This window comes from Panthera pardus, unplaced genomic scaffold (assembly GCF_024362965.1).
Source record: "Panthera pardus isolate Hobbes unplaced genomic scaffold, ASM2436296v1 HiC_scaffold_20, whole genome shotgun sequence".
In the NCBI taxonomy this organism is placed as follows: Eukaryota; Metazoa; Chordata; class Mammalia; order Carnivora; family Felidae; genus Panthera; species Panthera pardus.
In genome coordinates this window covers 91404941-91423694 of record NW_026526766.1, presented here as the reverse complement: position 1 = coordinate 91423694, position 18754 = coordinate 91404941, and the positions used below count along the sequence as shown (strand labels likewise).

The window sequence follows — 18754 nt, the reverse complement described above, 5'->3', positions numbered from 1 at the left end:
TAGGAAATGCCTTCTGAAATATGACCCCAGAAACACAAGCAACAAAAGAAACAATCCGTAAGTTGGATTTCACCAAAATCAAGCCCTTTTGTGCCTCCAACAACACCATCAAGAAAGGGAAAAGACAACCCACAGAATGGGAGGAAGTATCTGGAAGGCATAAATCTGATAAGAGACTTGTACTCAGCATATAACAGGAACTCTTATAACTCAGTACAAAGACCAGTAACCCAATTTAAATGAGCAAGGTGTCTGAATAGACATTTCTCCAAAGAAGATGCACGAATGGCCAGTAAGCACATGGGAAGACGCTCACCATCATCAGCCAGTAGGGAAATGCAGCTCGAAACCCCAGTGAGATCCCACCTCACACCCACTAGGCTGGCTGGGATCAAAGAGACAGAATCACCAGTGGTGGCGAGGACTTGGGGAAGTCACAACCCTCACCCACTGTGCGTGGGAACGTAAAACAGGGCAGCCACTTTGGAAAACAGTCAGCAGATCCTCAAAACGTTAAGCATCGAGGTCCCACATGACCTAGCAATGCACCTGCTAGACATCTACCCAAGAGAAATGAAAACCTATGTGCACACAGAAACCCGTCCGGGCATGATCGCAGCGACGTTATTCCTAACAGGCAAAACGCGGAGCCAGCTCGAATGTCCGGACACACTGCAGAGCATCCACGTGACTGAAAACTGCTCAGAAAAAGAAGGGATGAAGCACGGACATGAGTCACGGAAGACCGCACGTTGTAGGACTCCATTGATACGAAACGTCCCAGCAGGTAAAGCTCCAGGGACAGAAGGAGCTTTAGTGGCTGCCTGAGGGGAGGATGGGGTGGGAGAGGGTGGGGGATGGGGGTGACAGCTGGCAGGTCAGGGTTTCTCCTGGGGGTGGACAAAACGTTCTAACATCACATCGTGGTGACGGCTGCACGGGCCCAGGGGGACACTAAAAAACACCACCGAATTGTGGCTCAGTCCATCAAGTGCCCGACTTCCGCTCAGGTTGCGATCTCACAGCTCGTGAGTTCAAGCCCCACATCGGGCTCTGTGCTGACAGCTCAGAGCCCAGATCCTACTTCTGATTCTGTCTCTCTCTCTCTCTCAAAAATAAACATTAAAAAAATTTTTAAAAAGCACCAAATTATACACTTTAAGTGGATGCATTGTGTGGTACGTGAATTCTATCTCAGTAAAGCTGTATTTTTTGGTTTTTTTTACACAAAGAACACAGCACGCCTGCTGGCCGGTAAACAGATGCCCCTGCCGGGCCCTCCAGGTCCCAAATTATCCATCCGTTTTTCTCCTCCGTCTTCTGTCCCGGAGCCACTGCATCTTTGTTTTACACACATCCACCCAGCCGCTGAGGGGAGGCCCCACCTTTGCTGCTCATTGAAGGAAAAATTGTGGCAGCAAAGCTACCCCTTGCTGAGCACTGGCTGTGCGTCGGGGACCTGTGTCACCTCCTCCACCCCAAGGTTCCAACACCACTTCCCACGAGGACACTGCCCTCTGGGGCCCGGGGAGGGGACGCGCGGTCTGTTGGGGGCCAGGCGGCTAGAAGATCGCGGAGCCGTGCATCCGGCCCGTGCTGTCGCGGTGCCCCAACCCCCCCACCCCCAGCTCCGCGTGGGTGTATCGGTGTGAGCGGTGAGAGCAATTACACCGGGGAAACCGGCCAAGGCCCCAGTCGGGCTTCCCCGGGGGAGCTGGCACCCCGCCGGAGCCCCAGATGCCGCGACCCCACCGCCCTGCAGACACCGCTGTCCTCTGTGGGGCTCCCGCGACCCGTCAGGCGCTGCAGGGCCTTCCCCGACACTGGGGCCGCAGAGCAAAACCCGACACGGTCTCCGGGCTGACTCTCGTCTCCCCGTCTCCCCGGGCTGGGGAGGCTGCCAATGCTGAGAACAAGTGTGTGTTTCATGCTTTGGGACTGTTCAGGCGCGTTTGCGGAGGCTGGATGAAGCCACCAAGCCAAGTTGGCATCCCCTCCGGGCTCCCACGTCCCCGAGGGCCAGACGTCCTGCAGGCCCTGGGAGCCGCGGGAGCCGAGGTGCCAGACTCGAGGCGGTGCCAGGGACCCCGGAGCTTGGGGACGCACGTGCCTCCTGCTTCCGCCGCCCGAGCCCCTCCCCCAGTGCCTTTACCACCAGAGCCAGCTTTGGGGGAAAGCACAGGAGGAAATGTTTCTTTCCCTTGGGGACCGGCTACAGAATTTGTGAGGCCTGATGCAAAATGAAACCGCGGGCCCCGGTTCCTAAAGTCTTAAGAGTTTCAAGGTGGCGACAGCGGAGCGTTAAGCCCCACTCAGGGCCCTTCTGAGCCAGGCCCTGGGTGACCTCACAGGCCGCACACCCAGGAAGCTGGCCGGCTGCCTTTCCCCCCGAGACAGTGCTTCCCAGGTGGCCCCGGGCTGGGCACCCACATCAGGGGGCAGCTGAGGCCTCTCTCGCTCTCTTGGGGCAGCCACGAGGCCACGGCTCAGCCCAGTTCTGCTGGGTGACCCCTTTGCAAAATGGCGGGGCCGCTCAGCGTGGAGGCTGGCGTCGCTCTTTCTGCCGAAGCTGCCCTCAAGAGCAACTCTGCCCGGGGCAGACTGCGAGGGGCAGCCCGGCCCCAGGCCTCATCACCCCCACCCCGGCGGGAGTCGGGCCCAGGCAGCCTGGCCGGGGCTCTGACCAGCCTCATCTGCCCACTTCTGGAGCCAGAGGGGCAGCGAGCAGACCCCAGACCACAGACCTCCTGCTCGTCCTCTGGAGGGGCCCGTCTTGGGTCTGTGTGTCCTGAATCTACTCTGCGAGAGAGCCACCGACAGCAGCCCTAAGGAAGAGCTCGTCACTCACGCCTGTCACAGGAGCCTCAGAACAGATCCAGGGCAGGAGGGAAGGAGGCCCAGAGAGGGGCGGCCCCTGGCCTGCGGCCACACAGCCAGCCCCAGCCCCCACCGCCCGTGGCGAGGCCTCGGCACAGAGCGGGGCAGAGAGGAAGACATCACCGGCTTGCTCCTCAAAACTGAGTCAGCCTGAAATGGGGGGTGAACTGGATGCAGTCCACAGAGCCTCTGGCAGGACTCTCGGAGGGCCCCCGGGGGTCAGCCCTACCGGGAGCCCGACTTTCTCCTCCATGAGGGATGGGGGGTGGGGGGACTCAGCCACTGACCACGTCGTGGTGGGGCGGGAAGTCGAACGTGTACTCGTCCCCCAGCAGCCGGCCGTAGGCGTGGTCCTCGTGCATCCGGTTCCCATACGCCCCATAGTAGTCGTACCGCAGGACCTGGGAGGAGACACGCTCGTCACTGTGCCCCTTCCTCCCTCCTCCTGGTCCTTCCTTCCCTCCGCCCCCGCCCTACGCTCGCACGCGCACACACGTTCACAAGGGCGCACACGCGCACGCACACGGCTTGGCGGGCAGGGAGCCGGGTGGAGCAGATCTGGCCTCACCCGGCCGCCCTCGGGAGGGCTGTGCTGGGGGCACGGCCTGGGGGGCGGCGAAGGGGTTCAGGCAGCCCACAAACCCTTGCACAAATAACACCCTAACTGCCGTGGTGGTGATGCGGCTGAGGGCCGGTGGGGAGGCTCGGCTGCGACCGTTGGGGCCCAGAAGGATGGAGAAAAAGTGGGGTGTACTCGGGCTGGGGAGAGACGGGCGGGTCACCTGGGACCCCTGGGCCACCGTCAGGGCTTTCAACTCAAGGCCGAGGCAGCGGGATGAGACCCCGGAACCAGCTCTCTGAGGAAGAGGGTGACGGAGCTGGGGGCCGGATGGCACTGTCATGGCAGTCAGGACCGAGCCCTGCTCCGGGTGCCTCAAGCTTCTAGGCAGGGAGATCCTTTCTACAGACGAGAAACTGAGGCAGAGAGATGAAAACTCGCCTGATGTCACAGGCCTGGCACAGGCCTTGCGGCACGTGGGCCCCAGAGGCTGGCTCCTCGACCGCCACTGGCCGTGGCCTGTCCTGTCCTCTGTCAGCAGCTCTGAGATGCCCACATGCCACTGGGCCCTTCTCCAGCCCTGCCCCTACTGAGGGAGCCAGTCAACTGTCCCTCCCCAGCACGGCCAGACTTGCCCAGCCTCTTTTCACAGGTGAGAGGGCACAGAGCCTGCCCATCTCCGGACCAAGGGAATGTCCCCGATCCCTGATCCAGGGTCCTCTCCTCGCCCAGGGGCCAGGGGCTTCCTGGGAGAGGCCAGCTGGGACACGGAGGGCTTTGCAGGGGGCCGTTCGAGCCCCACCCTGTCCTGGTGGCTCCAGCCTCTCAGCCTCCTGGGGACAGGCTGCTCCCCCTGGTGGTCTTAGAGAGCCCACTCTTGCCTAATGATGCCCTGGGACCCGCCTTGGGCCATAAGTTGCTATGGAGATGGGAGGTGGTTGCCCTGGAAGGGGACTGGTAAATTACAGCAGCACAAGAGGGGTTTTAATTTGCATAAATCCGGATCAAATTCTGTCCCCGCACGCTCAGGGGACCCCAGCCCACGAGTTTCACAAGCAGGCTGGTTGGGTTCTTCTCTGACAACCTGGGCCCGTGGGAGGCACTGGGGGAGTTGGGGAGCCCCCAGGAGGGCACCCAGAGGCCGGGAGGCTGTGAAATCCCAAGTTACAAACCAACACGGAATGCATAATTTTGTGCTAAATGCTCCTACTAACATAAAATAACAGTGGCATTTGCCAAAAATATATGAGCAAAATTATGGGAAGATGTGCTAATTTCTCTGGCACGGCGGGGGAGTCTTGCGCGCGGCCCCCTCACTGTGGAACACCAGCTTTCCCGGGGGCCCCGGGCTTATCTGGGCCTTGGAAGGCCTGGCTGCTGTGGGTGGTGAGTGACGGCCCTGGGGACATCTGCAGAGGACGGGCCCCGTGCTCACGGGCACATCTACAGGGGGCTCGGCCTTCCCGCCCGCAAGGTGACTCATGCGCCCCGCGGGCCCCGCCTCGGGTGGTGTGGACGGGAGTGGGGGTGGGCTAGGCCCGGGTGGCCACTCACCGGAGCTGTGCCTTTCGGGGTGAACCATCCCGGCCGCTCCCAGCCCTGTCGCTCCTGGAAGACGCAGCCTTGGGCCAGTAGTTCCTGGGTAGGGGTGGGGAACCAGCACCCTTCAGGCCCGGCCAGACACCCCCCCGCCTCCCGCCATGCAGGGCAGTGAGTGACCGGATTCCCCCCAAGGGGATACACCCCAAGGAGCAGAGGGCAAAGAGGTCCTGAGGCTCGGAGCCAGGACCCAAGCCCAGGCTGCAACTCCTACCCCAGAGCCCCACCCCCAGCTCCAAATTCCTGCTTGAAGCCCTAACGCCCCCAGTGTGACCGAATATGGAGGTGAGGCCTTCAAAGAGGCGATTAGGGAGGAATGAGGTCATGGGGTGGGGCCCTGATCCCAGGACAGGGGGACCCAGGGGACCCAGGGAGAAGGCAGGCTTCCAGACAGCTAGGGAGGGGGCCCCAGCTGGAGCCGCTCAGCGTCCAGACCTGGGAGCAAGGAATTTCTTATGGCTTCTCCCCCCCCCCCCCGCACCCCCGGTCTGTGCTATTGTTCCAGCGGGAGCAGGCTGATCCCGCGCGAGACCCGGCGATCCCCCTCCCAGGTGCACCCCTGAGAGAACAGGGAGGAAGCAGGTCTCTGCACACCCAAGTTCACAGCCGCCAGCAGCTGGAAACAACGGTGCCCACCGACCGATGAAAACAGACGAACACGCCCGGTGGACCCACCCGGTGCAGCGAGACTGGGCCTTAAAACGCAACCGAGCTCCGACCTGTGCCGCACCACAGACCAGCCTCAAACACAACACGCCTGTGACCTTCTCTCGTGACCCTTCACGACCCACTTACATCAAGCACCCAGAGGAGGCGAATCCCCGGACGGGAAACAGATCAGTGGCCTTTCTAGGCTGGGGAGAATGAGGGATCACTGCTTCGTGGGCACAGGGTTTCCTTTCGGGGTGATGAAAACGTTCTGGCACCAGAGAGTGGTGAGGGACGCACAGGACCGTGAATGTACTTCATCTCCCCGAATCGTAGGCTTTAAGAACGGCTAAAATGGCAAGTTTTATGTGCTGTGTGCTTCAGCGCAATACGAAAACGTAACGGACTGAGTTCGCTTCCTGGGCCCGGTCTGCACGTGCCCGCGTGTGGGGACCTGCCACACAGCAGCAAGCAATCCTCCGACCCCGGCAGGATGTCCCAGAAGCCAACTCAACTCTGACACTGTCTCCCCGAGGACGGCATCAGATGCCCCAGGCTGGGGACTCAGTCCCACGAGGCTGCCCCCATCTCCTACTCGAGTCCCTCCAGGTTACCTAGACTGGTGACCCACCGGCTATAGAGCAGGCCCCCTCCTCGGGCTGGATGCATTTGTCCGAGCCGCTCACAAGGCTCAGAGAAACGTTTTACCCACTGCGTGGCTGGTGTTTCTGGAAGGTTATAGCTCAGGGACAGCCGGATGCAAGAGGAAAGTAGCCCCAGGTGTGGGGAAAGGGCGTGTGGCTTCCGTGCCACTCTGCACAAACCCCCCTGTGCTCACCAGCCTGGAAGCTCTCTGGGCCCCTCCTTTTGGGTTTTTATGGAGGCTCCGTGATACGGGCACAGTTGATTGCCTCGGTGGCCGCTGGTGACTGAGGCCACCTCCGGCCCCTCCGTCTTTGTGGCCCTCGCCATTTAGGAAATTCCAAGGGTTGGGGGAACTCTGCGCCAGAAACGGACTGGACGAAGACTGAATTCCTATTTCTTATCATAAGGCACAGTAGCACACGGACACAATTAAGCGACATCAGGGCAGGTTTCTTTGACTGTGAGTTCGGGTTGGGGAAAAACGATCATCTCCGCCCTCCAGTTTGGAAGGGCCCCGTGGCCACGGGCAGCCTTGTCGGACTGGCAGGAGGGCCCAGAGCCCCGGGCCGAGCAGCCTCGGAAGCTGGGTCTGGCAGAGGCAGGCAAGTGCGCAGGCGCCCGCGCGGCCCCCCGACGGGCTGTATCCCGCTGCCCCCCGAGGACCCACCCACACCCTGAGCGGGCAGAGCAGTGGCCAAGAGGACACTGCCAACGGTGGCACCAAGAAATGTCCTCCTCGGACACCCCAGGGCGCAGCACAGGGGCAGTTCTCAACACAAGAAAATCCCCCGGCATGAGTGATGGGGTCCCGTGGGTCGAGGAGGAGGTCACCTTCCCAGGGAGGGAAAATAGGGGCGTAGCCGCCTCTAATAAAACCGGCCGTGGCTGGGGGGGGGGGGGTGTCACGAGCAGGGCTGACAGCGCAGACAAGAGGTGGGCGCTTCTGAGCCCATCTCCTTCCAGCGCAAGTCAGGCAGCCCCTGTGTTTGTCGGGGAAGCTCTGGGGCTGTCGGGACGGGGTGACCCGGGACGGCAGAGGGGGGCTGGGGGTCACCGTGGCCCGAGATCCCAGCTGGCCCACTAGGCTCAGCTGAGGGGCAGGGCAATGGACGCCGGGCCCCTCTGGGGTCCAGGTGCTGGAGTCCCAGATGAAGGAGGTTCCTTTATTCAGCCTCAGAGCTGCCTGCTCCATGAGCCTGCCTGCCTCCATTCAACAAACACCCCCGAACACGTATTAAAAGTCAGGCTCCGTGCTCAGTGCTCAGAACCGGAGAGACTAGGGCAGAGCTCCTGTTGCCGGGGCCCTAGATGAGCACAACTTGCAGCACAAGATGGGGGTGGGAGAGGGGACACGGAGGTGGGTTGGAAGCACGAGGAAGGGGACCGTCAGGGGCTTGGGAGAGTGCCAAGGCTGGGCTCCGGGGAGGGCACCTGACAGTGGGTTTCGTCATACGAGTAGGAGCTTGCCGGGGAGGAAAGGCATCTCAAGCAGGCCCCACGCGCAGGACGCATGTCTCTGGGGCTATGCTGCTCTCTGTCAGCGCCCGTCCCCGATGGGTGACCGCACACACCGGCCGGTGCCCCCCCCCCCCCCCCCACGACCGCCGTCGGCGGTTAGGGAAGATGCCGGGGTGTGCGCTCCGAGCACGCTCCGTCGGTGAGAGCTGGGAATGGCCGAGCCACCGCGTCACCTCACCCGGCCCAGAGCACGCCTTTCCGTCGCCCCAGTGCCCCGGACTCCCCGAGAGTGGCCGCTCGTCGGGGTGTGGTACCTCGTGCAGGGGGTCTGTCCTCATGTTGCGCCCCGCCAGGGGCTCGTCGTGGGGGAACACAACAGAGTAGTTCTTGGCGTAGGACTCGTGGCTGCGCTCACGGATCCAGCGGCGGTGGTCGGTGAGCAGGTGATGGAAACGCCTGTGGCGGGCGGAGGGGCCGGTCACTGCCTCGGGGGCTGTGAGGGAAGGGCCGGCCAAGGACCCGGGGCCAAACCGGACCCGCATCCCTCCACCAGAGTCCTCCCTGGGGCATGGGTTCGGGAGGGGGTCCGGGCTCTAGTCTCCCGCCCTGGAGCCTTGGGCAGCTAGGCCTCCTCGCTGCGACACCCCCCCCCCCCCACAGGGTCACCTGGCCTCTCCTCCAGCCAGCAGCTCGAGACACCCAACGGCTTGTCCTCCGACGGCCCCGGCTGCCCGAGCCGACCGCGTAGCTGCTGGCCCACCTGGGTCACAGACCCCCGGCCCCTCCCACACACAAACCCACCTCTCAGACCCCCAGACCAGCCTCCCCATCCGTCCCTTCCCTCACTGTCCACCCGCTGGCATCTCACGCGCCCTCCCGGCCCTCCTCCCCATCCACGTTCCATCCTCCGTGACGCCTGTCGGAGCCTCACCGGGGCTAATTGACTCTCAGTTTGCGCACAGTTCTAGCGAGCACGATGTTCTGATGGGGGCAGGGGGCGGGGCTACAGACGTGAGCTTATCGTTATGGATATTATCGCGAGTCGCGGCGATCGTCCAAGGGGCCCCTTCCTGCTGCCGGCCCAGGGACGAGTGCTGTGTGCGAGAACCTGCCTCCATCTTCAGCGCGGCCTCACGCCGCCCCTGGTTTGACTCATTGGCACACGAGGGGCGATCCAGCCTGCACTGAGCCAGGAGCTTCTGGGACGAGCTGCAGGGCAGGGGAGGGAGCCACGGAGCCAGGCCAAGGGGTCTAGGGAGTTCCTGAAGGAGAAGCGTGCTGGGGTGCGGGGTTTGGAAATGCCTGGCCGGCTTTGGAGGGGCTGAGGCGGCGAGGAAGGGGGCTCGGAGGCTGATGGCCACTCTGGTCAGATTCAGCCCCGGTCACCAGGAGCTGGCATGGTTCTCCCAGGACCGGACTGGTGACCTTCCCCGCTGCTTTGAGAGTCCTGGCTGGGGGTGGGGAGCGGGAAGTGGGGAGAGGGAGTCCTGCATTTCCTTCCTCACGCCCCCAGGACAAAAGAGGAAGCTGGATCTGGGGCGGGGCCGGGTGATCCCTGCACGCACAGACGCGGCCCCTCCACGGCCCCTCCGGCAGGTTCCCCGTCGCCCGGGACTGCCGCCTCGGCTCACGTCTGTGCACACGTGTGCATGGCAGGGGCGTGGGCTCGAGCTCAGCCAGAGCACGACCAGGGATCGGCAGGGGAATGGGCCCCTCCCTGTGGCCACGCGGGCTGGCTCCAGCACTCCTCCTGTGAGCAGGGGGCCCAAGCCGGGGCTAGGGTCCGGCCACCCTCCGCGCTCAAACGATGACGCCCCCTCCCGGTTACTCGGACCCAAGGGCTTTCACTACCAGTCCCGGCCTACACCCCAGACCCTGCCCGTGCCAGGCACCGTGACGCGTACAAGCGAGTCCCAGATGCGCTGCACCGAGAGGTGAGTCATCACCCCCATTTCACAGATGGGGAAACCCTCTGCCTGAGCCACAAGGGTGAGTGGGCTAGTTCACTGCCCCCCCCCAGCCCCCCCAGGCGCCAGCTCGTAGGGGCTCCCTGCCCCCCCCTCCCCCCACCATACCATCTGCCTCCCAGCCTGAGACGCCCAGGCCCAGCCTCCCCGCCACGAACCAGCCCACAAAACACTCCTGCCAGGCAAGGCAGCTGACGACGGGAGGCCCAGACCCGTTCCTAACCGGGCAGGGGTTTCACAGGCAGCCTCGGGGCTTCCTGCTGAACCCGGGACTGTGCACCCCCTCCCCGCCAGGCCTCCCCCAGCCCAGGAGGGGGGCAGGCATGCCAGCCGCATTCTGCAGCCGTGGACGCTGCGGCACCGGGAGGCCACCCGCCGAGGCCTGGGGTGAGCCCTGACGCGGCGGTCTGTTCCTGTGCCGGAGCCCTCGCCCCCGAGGGAGGCGAGGCGCTGCGTCCCTGCCCGCTCTGGCGCCCGCACCGGGTGACTTCAGACAAGCGGCCTCCCGCATCGGTGCCTCTTCTCGCCGTTTGTAGCAGGAGGGGCTTGGACCGGCCCATCCCCGAGGCCCCTTGAAGCTATCATTTCTGGAACATTCCTCTCTTGGGAGCGCGTGGGCGCAGCCCCAGACGGGCTCGGAGGCAGCCACAGAGCAGAGCTGTGCCAGGCGCCGTGGAGGGGGTGGCCGTGGGGGAATCTCAGTGTCTGTCTGTCTGCCTCTGTGGGGGCCAGACATCCCCCCGCCCTCCCCAGCGGGTGTAATGTCTTCATCAGGCCAGGAAGGGGTGAGGTTAGCAGAGGAGCAGGGGGCATGTTGAGCGGAACCAGCACCCCAGCACCCCCCCCCCCCACCCCGGGCAGCTGGGGTCTCCCCAGGGAGGCTGTCTGCCAGGAGCAGTAACGGAACGGGCTGCATGCCCACAGGGGCGCCCCTCTAAGCCGTCGCCTCGACTGCCCCCTGCACGACACCCCGGCCCCACCAACACCCACCCTCCGGACCCTGCCTGGGAGTGAGTGCCTTCGCCCTGCCTGCAGAGGGTGATGGAGGCCAGGACCCCCTCCCCCTGCTCTGACGACAGCGCCCCCCGCCCCCAACCCTGGCTCAGGCTTGACTAGCGTTTCCTTGCAGACGTGACGCAGAGAGTTGTGCCTACACAGACGCCCTGGCTGCCCCCGACATTAGCAGCACGTGCGTCATTACCCGGGGCTATGGTGAGGAGAGCGCTGGGCACTGGGTCTGATGTATCCCCGCCACCTTGGACGTGAACGTTCAGCTGGCATCTGGGCTCGGGGCCATCTGACTCCCAGCTGCTGCACACCCACTGATCATAACCACCCAACTCAGCCTCACTCCCTGGGCAACGCGCGGGGTCCCTCCTGCTCCCCAGGCCTCAGTCTCCCCATCTGCCAAATGGGATGAGGCGATCCCGCTGCTGATCCTGGAGCCATCCGGCGGGTCGAGGAGGACACTGGGACAAGAAATCCCGGAAACTGTCAAGGGCCGTGAATCTGCCAAACCCCGGGCGCCTGCAGAACCACCCCTGCTGGCAGCCTTCTCCCCTTCTTCCCTTACTGGCGCCTCTTCCAAGAAGCCCTCTGGATTTCAGAGAAGGCTCCTTTCTAAATAGCGCTCGCTATATACCCGGCTCTACCTAATCCCAGGGCACCGGCAAGCAGCCGCCCCGCCCACGGTCTCCGGTGCACACTCGCCTGATGTCATAGCTGTACATGTCCTTCTCTGGGCGCCCGTGGACGATCCAGTGGGCCAGCTCCTGCCCACAGCCGCCGCCCAGCATCATTCCTAGAAGGAGTAGGGCCAGAGGTCTGCCGTCCGCCCCGGAGCCCCCACCCCAATATCATGCCCCTTCCGTGTCCACAGCCAGCATCACCCCCCGAACCCCTGGATCTCACACCTGGGGTGCTGTACTGCTGCTAACAGGACCTCGCCCCTCCCTGCGGCCCTCCTCTGCCCTCACCCCTGCCAGGGGCCGCTGTGCTCCTGAGCCCCCCACACTCTGCCTGGGGAACCTTTTTTTTTTTTTTTTTGCCTGGGGGAGCTTTAAGATCAGGGTGGTGGGTGTCAAGGAGGGGCCTCTCACACGCACCTGCACTGTTGAAACCGCAGCCCAGGAAGAACCCTCGGAGTTCTGGTGCCTCCCCCATCAGGGGCTTGTGGTCAGGTGTGAAGGACTCTGAAAGGGAGGGGGGCCTGAAGCTCTCCCCGGGCCATATGCACCCGGGGCGGGGTCTCCCGAGAGGGCAGTGATTGGACCGGCGTCTGCCGCTGCCCCTTCACCCAGACTTTCCCCACTTCCTCCAGGGGGCCTCCCTGACTGCTTCTGTCACGCTCCCGAGCTCCTCAGCATTTACTGCCAGAACCACCCTGCCGGGACCGAGTTCTGCTTTGCAGCATCCAGGTTTGCCTCCTGCTGAGGAGGGGCCTTTCCCTCAAGCCCCCGTCACAGGGCACCACCTTCCTGCCGCGTCACTGCTGATCATTCTTGCCCACTGGACCATGAGTGCATGAGGGCAGGGATGGGGCTCCACTCAGTACTGTGTCCCAAGGCCTAGCATGGGGCCCAGCAAACAGCAGGTGTTCGATAAATGTCCCTGAATGAAGGGCTGACCCCAAGTTCTCCGGGAGAGGGACGGGGGCTTCTGCTCTGTTGGCCGAAGGTGTGTCACAGGCGGAACCCAGAGCACGGAGGGCAAGGGACCCTTGGGAAATCATTATAAAGGGCTGAGCTTTGTAGCCACAATCCTGGGCTTGAACCCTGCTTTAAACTTTTGTAGCCCTGTGACCCTGGCCGAGTCACTTCACCTCTCTGAGCCTCAGTGTCCTCATCTGTAAAACGGGGACCATGGCACTGACTTCACAGGGCTGTGAGTTAGTCCATCTACAAATACTTGCCGCCCCCCTGAATGTGCCCAGCGCTCGGCTCTGACCATGACTGCTCCCACTCCTCAGGCAGCTGACAAGAGGGGACGGTAAATACGCAAATAAGCAAAACAGAGAATGTCTGGGAAGAAATGACGACGGGAGGAGGGGCGGTGTGAGTGACCCTTCTGGTAGGAACCATGGTCACTAACTATGGAACAGATGTGGAAACTGGGTCACCCTGCCAGTGAAGCAGGGAGCCAGGAGCCGGCTCAGGGCTGCCTGACCCCCAGCCGGAGTTCTCAACCTCTGCGCGGGTCTGTCCCGTGCGGGATGGGGACGGACACGACCCCGTGTGAGGAAGGTCGGGAGCTTCCCGGGCCCTGGGGGAGAAGGGGGGGGTGTCTGGTGGTGGCAGGGGGCACAGGGGCAGCCAGGGTGAGGGTGACAGTGGTGTGGCTGGGTCACCCACCCAGGGAGCGCTTCGGGAGGGCTGGGGATGTTTCCAGGCGGACAGGAAGGTGAGGACAACCTCACGGGGCATCTGAGGAGAGAGCTTTGTGGGGGGGGGACGAGAGTCTCTTGAACGTTCAGCCAATGACTCACGACCGAGCAGCTTGGGGATGGATGCAGAATGATGGGATGTTTGGGCAGCACAGACAGGGGCCCCCACCTTGGCCGGGACCCCTGGGACCCGGAATGGGAGCTCTGCCCGCCCCCGGATGCCCCGGAGTCAAGGGGGCCTGGGACTTCCCAGTTCTGTTCTGGAAGCCAAAGGCCACTGACCGCTCTCGTCCTCCCTGGCAAGGGGAAGCGCTCTGTTCCCCACGAACCCTCCCCCACAGGCCGGAAGCCAGACACAAGATGTCTTCACACACACATCCCCCCCAGATAGGGCTCCCTGGGAGCAATGACTCCCCAGTCCAATTAAACAGAGGATGTTCCCGGGTGACTCGGGCCCCTGGGATCATTTCAGGCCCGTGCTTCTCATTGCCAGCCCCATGCAAGCCCGGGGAAGCTGCGGGGGGAAGGGCAGAGAGCCTTCGGCCCCCCACCCACGCCCTGCACCCCGAGTCCAGCGCTCAGGGGCACGTCCATCCTGCCCACCGCGGCTGGGCCGCCTCACGAGCCAAACAGATTCAAGCGGCTCCAGGGGCACCGGGCGGAGAGGGCTGGCCCCCCCCGCAGGCCACAGGCCCCTGGGCATCAGAACCTTCCCCTCTCCTGTCCTGGCCGGCCCCTCACCCCCTACATGGCTGTGGATGACCTGTTACTCTCCGGCCTCCGGCTAACCCCTTCCCCTCAGGGCTGACGGCAGTCTGCTGGTCTGGGCCATGCCCCACACCTCACATGTGGCTTCTCCTCCTTGCTCTACTCCTGCTGAGTAGGTACGCTGTCACCCATTTCACAGACGAGGACACTGAGGCACCCAGAGCCTCAGACACAAAGTTTCCTCTTTCGACAACACTGTGTGTTTCCGAACCTATCTCCCCAGGCCTGATATGGGGCAAGGCCGGCCCTACCCGTGTTTTTGCCTTGACTGAGGATTAAAGGGACCCTGTGTGTGCCAGGAAGAAAGAGGGGGTGGGGGAGACACCCAGTGGGAGTCCCAGTGCTTCTGCTGGGACGGCAACGGGGGTGTCGTGTCTCTGTCCTGCTCGCAGCAGGGACGGCCCAGGTCCGTGCCCGACACAGGCCAGCCTCGGTCTCGGGCAGAAGGACCCAGCATGCCTGCCCTTGCTTCCAGCCTCCTCACTCACCCGGGCCACAGACTGTGGACTTGACCCCCGTCTTCTCCAGCACTGGGACGCGGTTGATGGCACCTTCGATGTGCTGGGTGAACACGTCCCAGTCCAGGTCAAAGAGGCCAAAGGCAAACTTGTCTGACACCTGGGGAGGCGGGTGGGGGGAGCCGCCCAGTGGGAGCCGAGCCCGGCCAGTCTCCCCTGGGTTGGGGGGGTGACAGGGCTGGGCCCCTCAGGTCTCCTGCACCAACCCATCAGTGGGGCCCGTCCCCTCCCTTCCCCCGTGCTGACCCAGGCCCCCCAGCTCTGCGCTGGACTCTTGCAATGGCCTCCACCTGGTCACCCTGCCTTCCTACCCTCCTTCGACCTTCTCCTAAGTCAGACCATGCCCTCTCTTGCTCTCCAGCAGCCCTGTGGCTCCCCGTGACTCTGTGGCCCACCGAGGCCTACAAGGGCAGGCCCTGCCCCCGTCCACCACTGGCCCACGGCCACGCTGACCTTCCTTCAGTTCAAGGACAAGCTTGGCCAGACCTCGGGGCCTTCACCCCCGGTCTGAGGCAGCTCCTCACCGACCGTGCTCTCTCCAGGGGGGCTCTGCTCTGACGTCACCTCCTCGGGGGGCCCTGTCCGACCACGGCGCGAAGGACAGGCCTCCACTCTTACGAGGCTTGTTCCCAACCTGCTGGCTTCCTTCAGCACAGGTCACCACTGCTTGTCTGTTTACTGTGGGTCTCCCCGTCCAAACACAGGCACCCCGGGACAGGGGCTTTCGTGCTGCTCTCCCTCTGTCCCCAGGAAGTAAAACGGAATCTGACCCAAGGTTGTCACTTAATCATTCGATGTCTGCATGAACCCAGGAGCGAGGGCGGCCCAGGCGTGCTCGAGGGGGCCGAGGGGGCCGCCCGACTTCCATGCAGCCCCAGAAGCTGCCGGGAGAGCCGCGGGGCCCGGACAGACGCCACTGCCGTGGGTCCGGGCTCAGGGTTGTTTGCTGTGGACACAGGGTTTTAACGTTTTTGTCGTCTTCCAAAGCTGTGATTTGACATCTCCACAGCCTGTAACTATTCTGCTGTTTGAGGCCAGCGCTCTCCCTGCCCCAGGTCTGGGTCTACCTGTGTGTCACGTTCAGAGAAAACCGAGTTGACCCTTCTGGGGCCAAGGGACCTGCCATTTCTCAGGTGTGCACCCGAGGAGCTTCAGGAAGGTGGGCTTCCTGGAGGAAGGCTTCTCCACACTGAGACGCAGCCCTGAACCACCCCCCTCCCTGATCCCTCTGTGTCTTACCTCCTCCCAGAAGATGGGGTTGGTCTCATAGCCACCCACAGACAAGGCATCTCCTTGGAGGCGGAGGTAGACAGAGGCATCGTGGTCGCGGACGTTCGGCATGTTCTGGAAGGCAGAGCAGAGAGGCCTCAGGGTCAGCCAGGGCTGGGCCGTGGGTCCAGTACCTCCGCCAGGGGGCACAGGCCCACGGTGGACTATGGTGCCTCCTTTTTGTAGGAGGGCAGAGTGGACCCGGGGTCTCAGGCTACACTGTGGACAAACCACCCCCGCTCAAGTCTCCCCTTCCCCAAACCCCATAAAACAGCAGCCGTAAGGAGAGCGAGGTGGGAGGGATGAGGTGTAGCCCACAACGCTAGGAGAGCCGCGGGGGGACAAGCGCACGCAGGAGAAAGGAACCAACGCTGGAGGGTGCGGAGTGGAGGCCACGCCCCAGCTCGGGTTCAGGGCGGGGAGACTGCACAAGTCGAGCCAGTGCCACCCTCCATCCCCTCCAGTCAGTAGAGACCCAGCTTGTGGCAACCCAGCTCCCTCTGCAGGGGCCGACGGGCAGACTGCCTGGTGTGTGTGCACACACGTGTGAATGTGAGAATGTGTGTATGCGTGTGCACATGTGTGAGCGGGAGACAAAGAGAATGTGTGTGAACGGGAAGACAGGCCAGGGTGTCTTCAAAGCAGTGGGCCCAGATCCCCTCCGTCCTCCCCAGCTAAGGCCCATCCAGATGCTGACACCAGGGCCGCTCGCCAAAAAGGATGGCTCACCCTCACCCCCTGTGAGATGCCCTCCCTCTCCAAGCTTCCAGTCGGCCTGTGGACTTAAAAGTGAAACCGGGGACTTCGGAGCTGTGACAAGACTGGGCCCGTGAAATAAGGTGCCATGGAAAAGGAACAATCCCAGATCAAGAAAGAGGTCTCGAAACAGGAGATGATCATCAAAATGAAAAACGCAACAGGCGGGTTGGATAAGACCATCTTCCATATAGGAAGCTAAACAAGATGAAGAAATGGAAATCAGGAAAGGAAAAAATAAGGAAATCACAAGGTCAACCCTAAAGGTCCAACATCCACCTTATCGGGGTTCCAGAGAGACAAACAGAGGAAATGGAGTAGAGGAACATCAGAGCAATGGGCCTGGACAACTTCTCAGATTGAAAGTCATGAATCTCCATATTAAAGGAGTCCTATCACGCCCCATGAACGGACAGGCCGGCACCGAGGCATGCTGGGGTGAAACATGGGAATAGCATCCTGGAGACTGAACGACCTGGAGCACAGTCTCCAAAATTCCACAGACAATTTTATTTTATTTATTTATTTTTTTTAATTTTTTTTAACGTTTATTTATTTTTGAGACAGAGAGAGACAGAGCATGAACGGGGGAGGGGCAGAGAGAGAGGGAGACACAGAATCCAAAGCAGGCTCCGGGCTCCGAGCTGTCAGCACAGAGCCCGACGCGGGGCTCGAACTCACAAACTGTGAGATCACGACCTGAGCTGAAGTCTGGTGCTTAACCGACTGAGCCACCCAGGCGCCCCATCCACAGACAATTTTAGATGGAGAATTCTAGACCCTGTCAATCCCTCAATCAAGTGTCCGGAAAGAATAAGGATTACTTCAGACATGGATGAACACAAAAACATTTTACTTCCCATGTGCCCCTTCTCAGTAAGCAACCAGAGCGCATGCACATCAAGGATCCAAACGGAAGAGGCGTGAAGACGGCCCCAGGGTCAGAGCCGAGCAGAGGCCAAGAGGCAGGCAGCCCAGAAAAGAGCCACTCAGAAGAGCAGAAGGCTTCCTCCGGGGCGGGGAGAATGGGATATAGAGACCATATGTGATTTCTCTGGTGTGCACGAGTTGTGCAGAACATACTATTGAGAACTAGTTGACAGACATGTTGAAATGTTGGGGGGGGGGTGTGGAAATGTGACAGTTACGAACATACATGCAAATAACCTCAACAAAATACCAGCCAACTGAACCCAGCAGCATACGAGAAGAGTGTATGCCATGACCTAATGGGGGTTATCCCAGGAATGCAAGGTTGGCTTGACATCTGAAAATAAATCCTTGTGATACACCATAGCAACAGACTAAAGGATGAAAACCAATCATTTCAATAGATGCAGAAAAAGGATTTCCAACACCCTTCATGACAAAAACACTCAGCAATCTAGAAATAGGAGGGAACTTCCTGACAAAGGGTATCTAAGACACACCCACAGCTAAAACATACTTATTTTCAGCTCTTCCTTTAAGGCTAGCCCAACGATAGGATGTCTACCTCACCACTTCTACTCAGCATCATATCGGAGGTTCTGAGGCAGCAATTAGACAAGAAAAAATAATGAGAGGCATTAACATTGGAAGAAGGAGTAAAACTTGCTTGCTGCAGATGACGTGATCTTACATATAGAAACCCCTAAGAAACCCACTAAAAAACTGTTACAACTAACAAAATAGTTCAATAAGGTGGCAGGATACAAGATCAATGCGTAACAGACAAAAATTATTGTATTTCTTCACTTCACTAATGACGAGCAAAAAAAAAAATGAAATTAAGAAAATAATTCCACCTACGTCATCAAAAAGAATTTAAAAATACCCACAAATTTAACAAAAGAAGTGTAAAACTTGTACTCTGAAAACTCAGCAATATTTTTGAAAGAAATTAAAGAAGGTCTGAACGAGTGGAAAGACATCCCATGATTACAAAATGAAGACTTGATATTGCGAAGATGATGTGCTTTCCAAACGGATCCAGATTCAACACGATCGTCGTTAAAATCGCAGCGGGCTTCTTGGCAGAAATCGACAAACTGATCCTAAAATTCATATGGAAATGCAAGGGACCCAGAATAGTTAAAACCATCTTGAAAAAGAAGGACCAAGCTGGGAGACTCACGCTTCCTGATTTCAAAACTCACTACAAAACCATTGTAATCAAGACACTAACACAAGGATATGCATATAGATCACTGGAATGGGGATGAGAGTCCAGAAATAAACCCGCACGTTTATGGTCACTGCTTTTCCACAAGGATGCCAAGGCCGGGCGAGGAGGAAGCCACGGTCGTCAACACATGGTGCCCGTGCA

General features: G+C 60.9%; 1 protein-coding gene across 1 annotated transcript in view; it reads right to left on the bottom strand.

The window, feature by feature from the left end:
* Nucleotides 1-18754, bottom strand: part of SARDH (sarcosine dehydrogenase) — a 60546-nt gene that overhangs the window by 31341 nt on the left and 10451 nt on the right. The window contains exons 8-14 of the mRNA XM_019434962.2: nucleotides 15661-15765; nucleotides 14392-14521; nucleotides 11859-11945; nucleotides 11464-11554; nucleotides 8101-8242; nucleotides 4991-5074; nucleotides 3165-3278 (exon numbers count right to left, since the gene is read on the bottom strand). Of these exons, the coding sequence (XP_019290507.2) occupies nucleotides 3165-3278; nucleotides 4991-5074; nucleotides 8101-8242; nucleotides 11464-11554; nucleotides 11859-11945; nucleotides 14392-14521; nucleotides 15661-15765 (753 nt within the window). The remainder of the gene's footprint in view (nucleotides 1-3164; nucleotides 3279-4990; nucleotides 5075-8100; nucleotides 8243-11463; nucleotides 11555-11858; nucleotides 11946-14391; nucleotides 14522-15660; nucleotides 15766-18754) is intronic.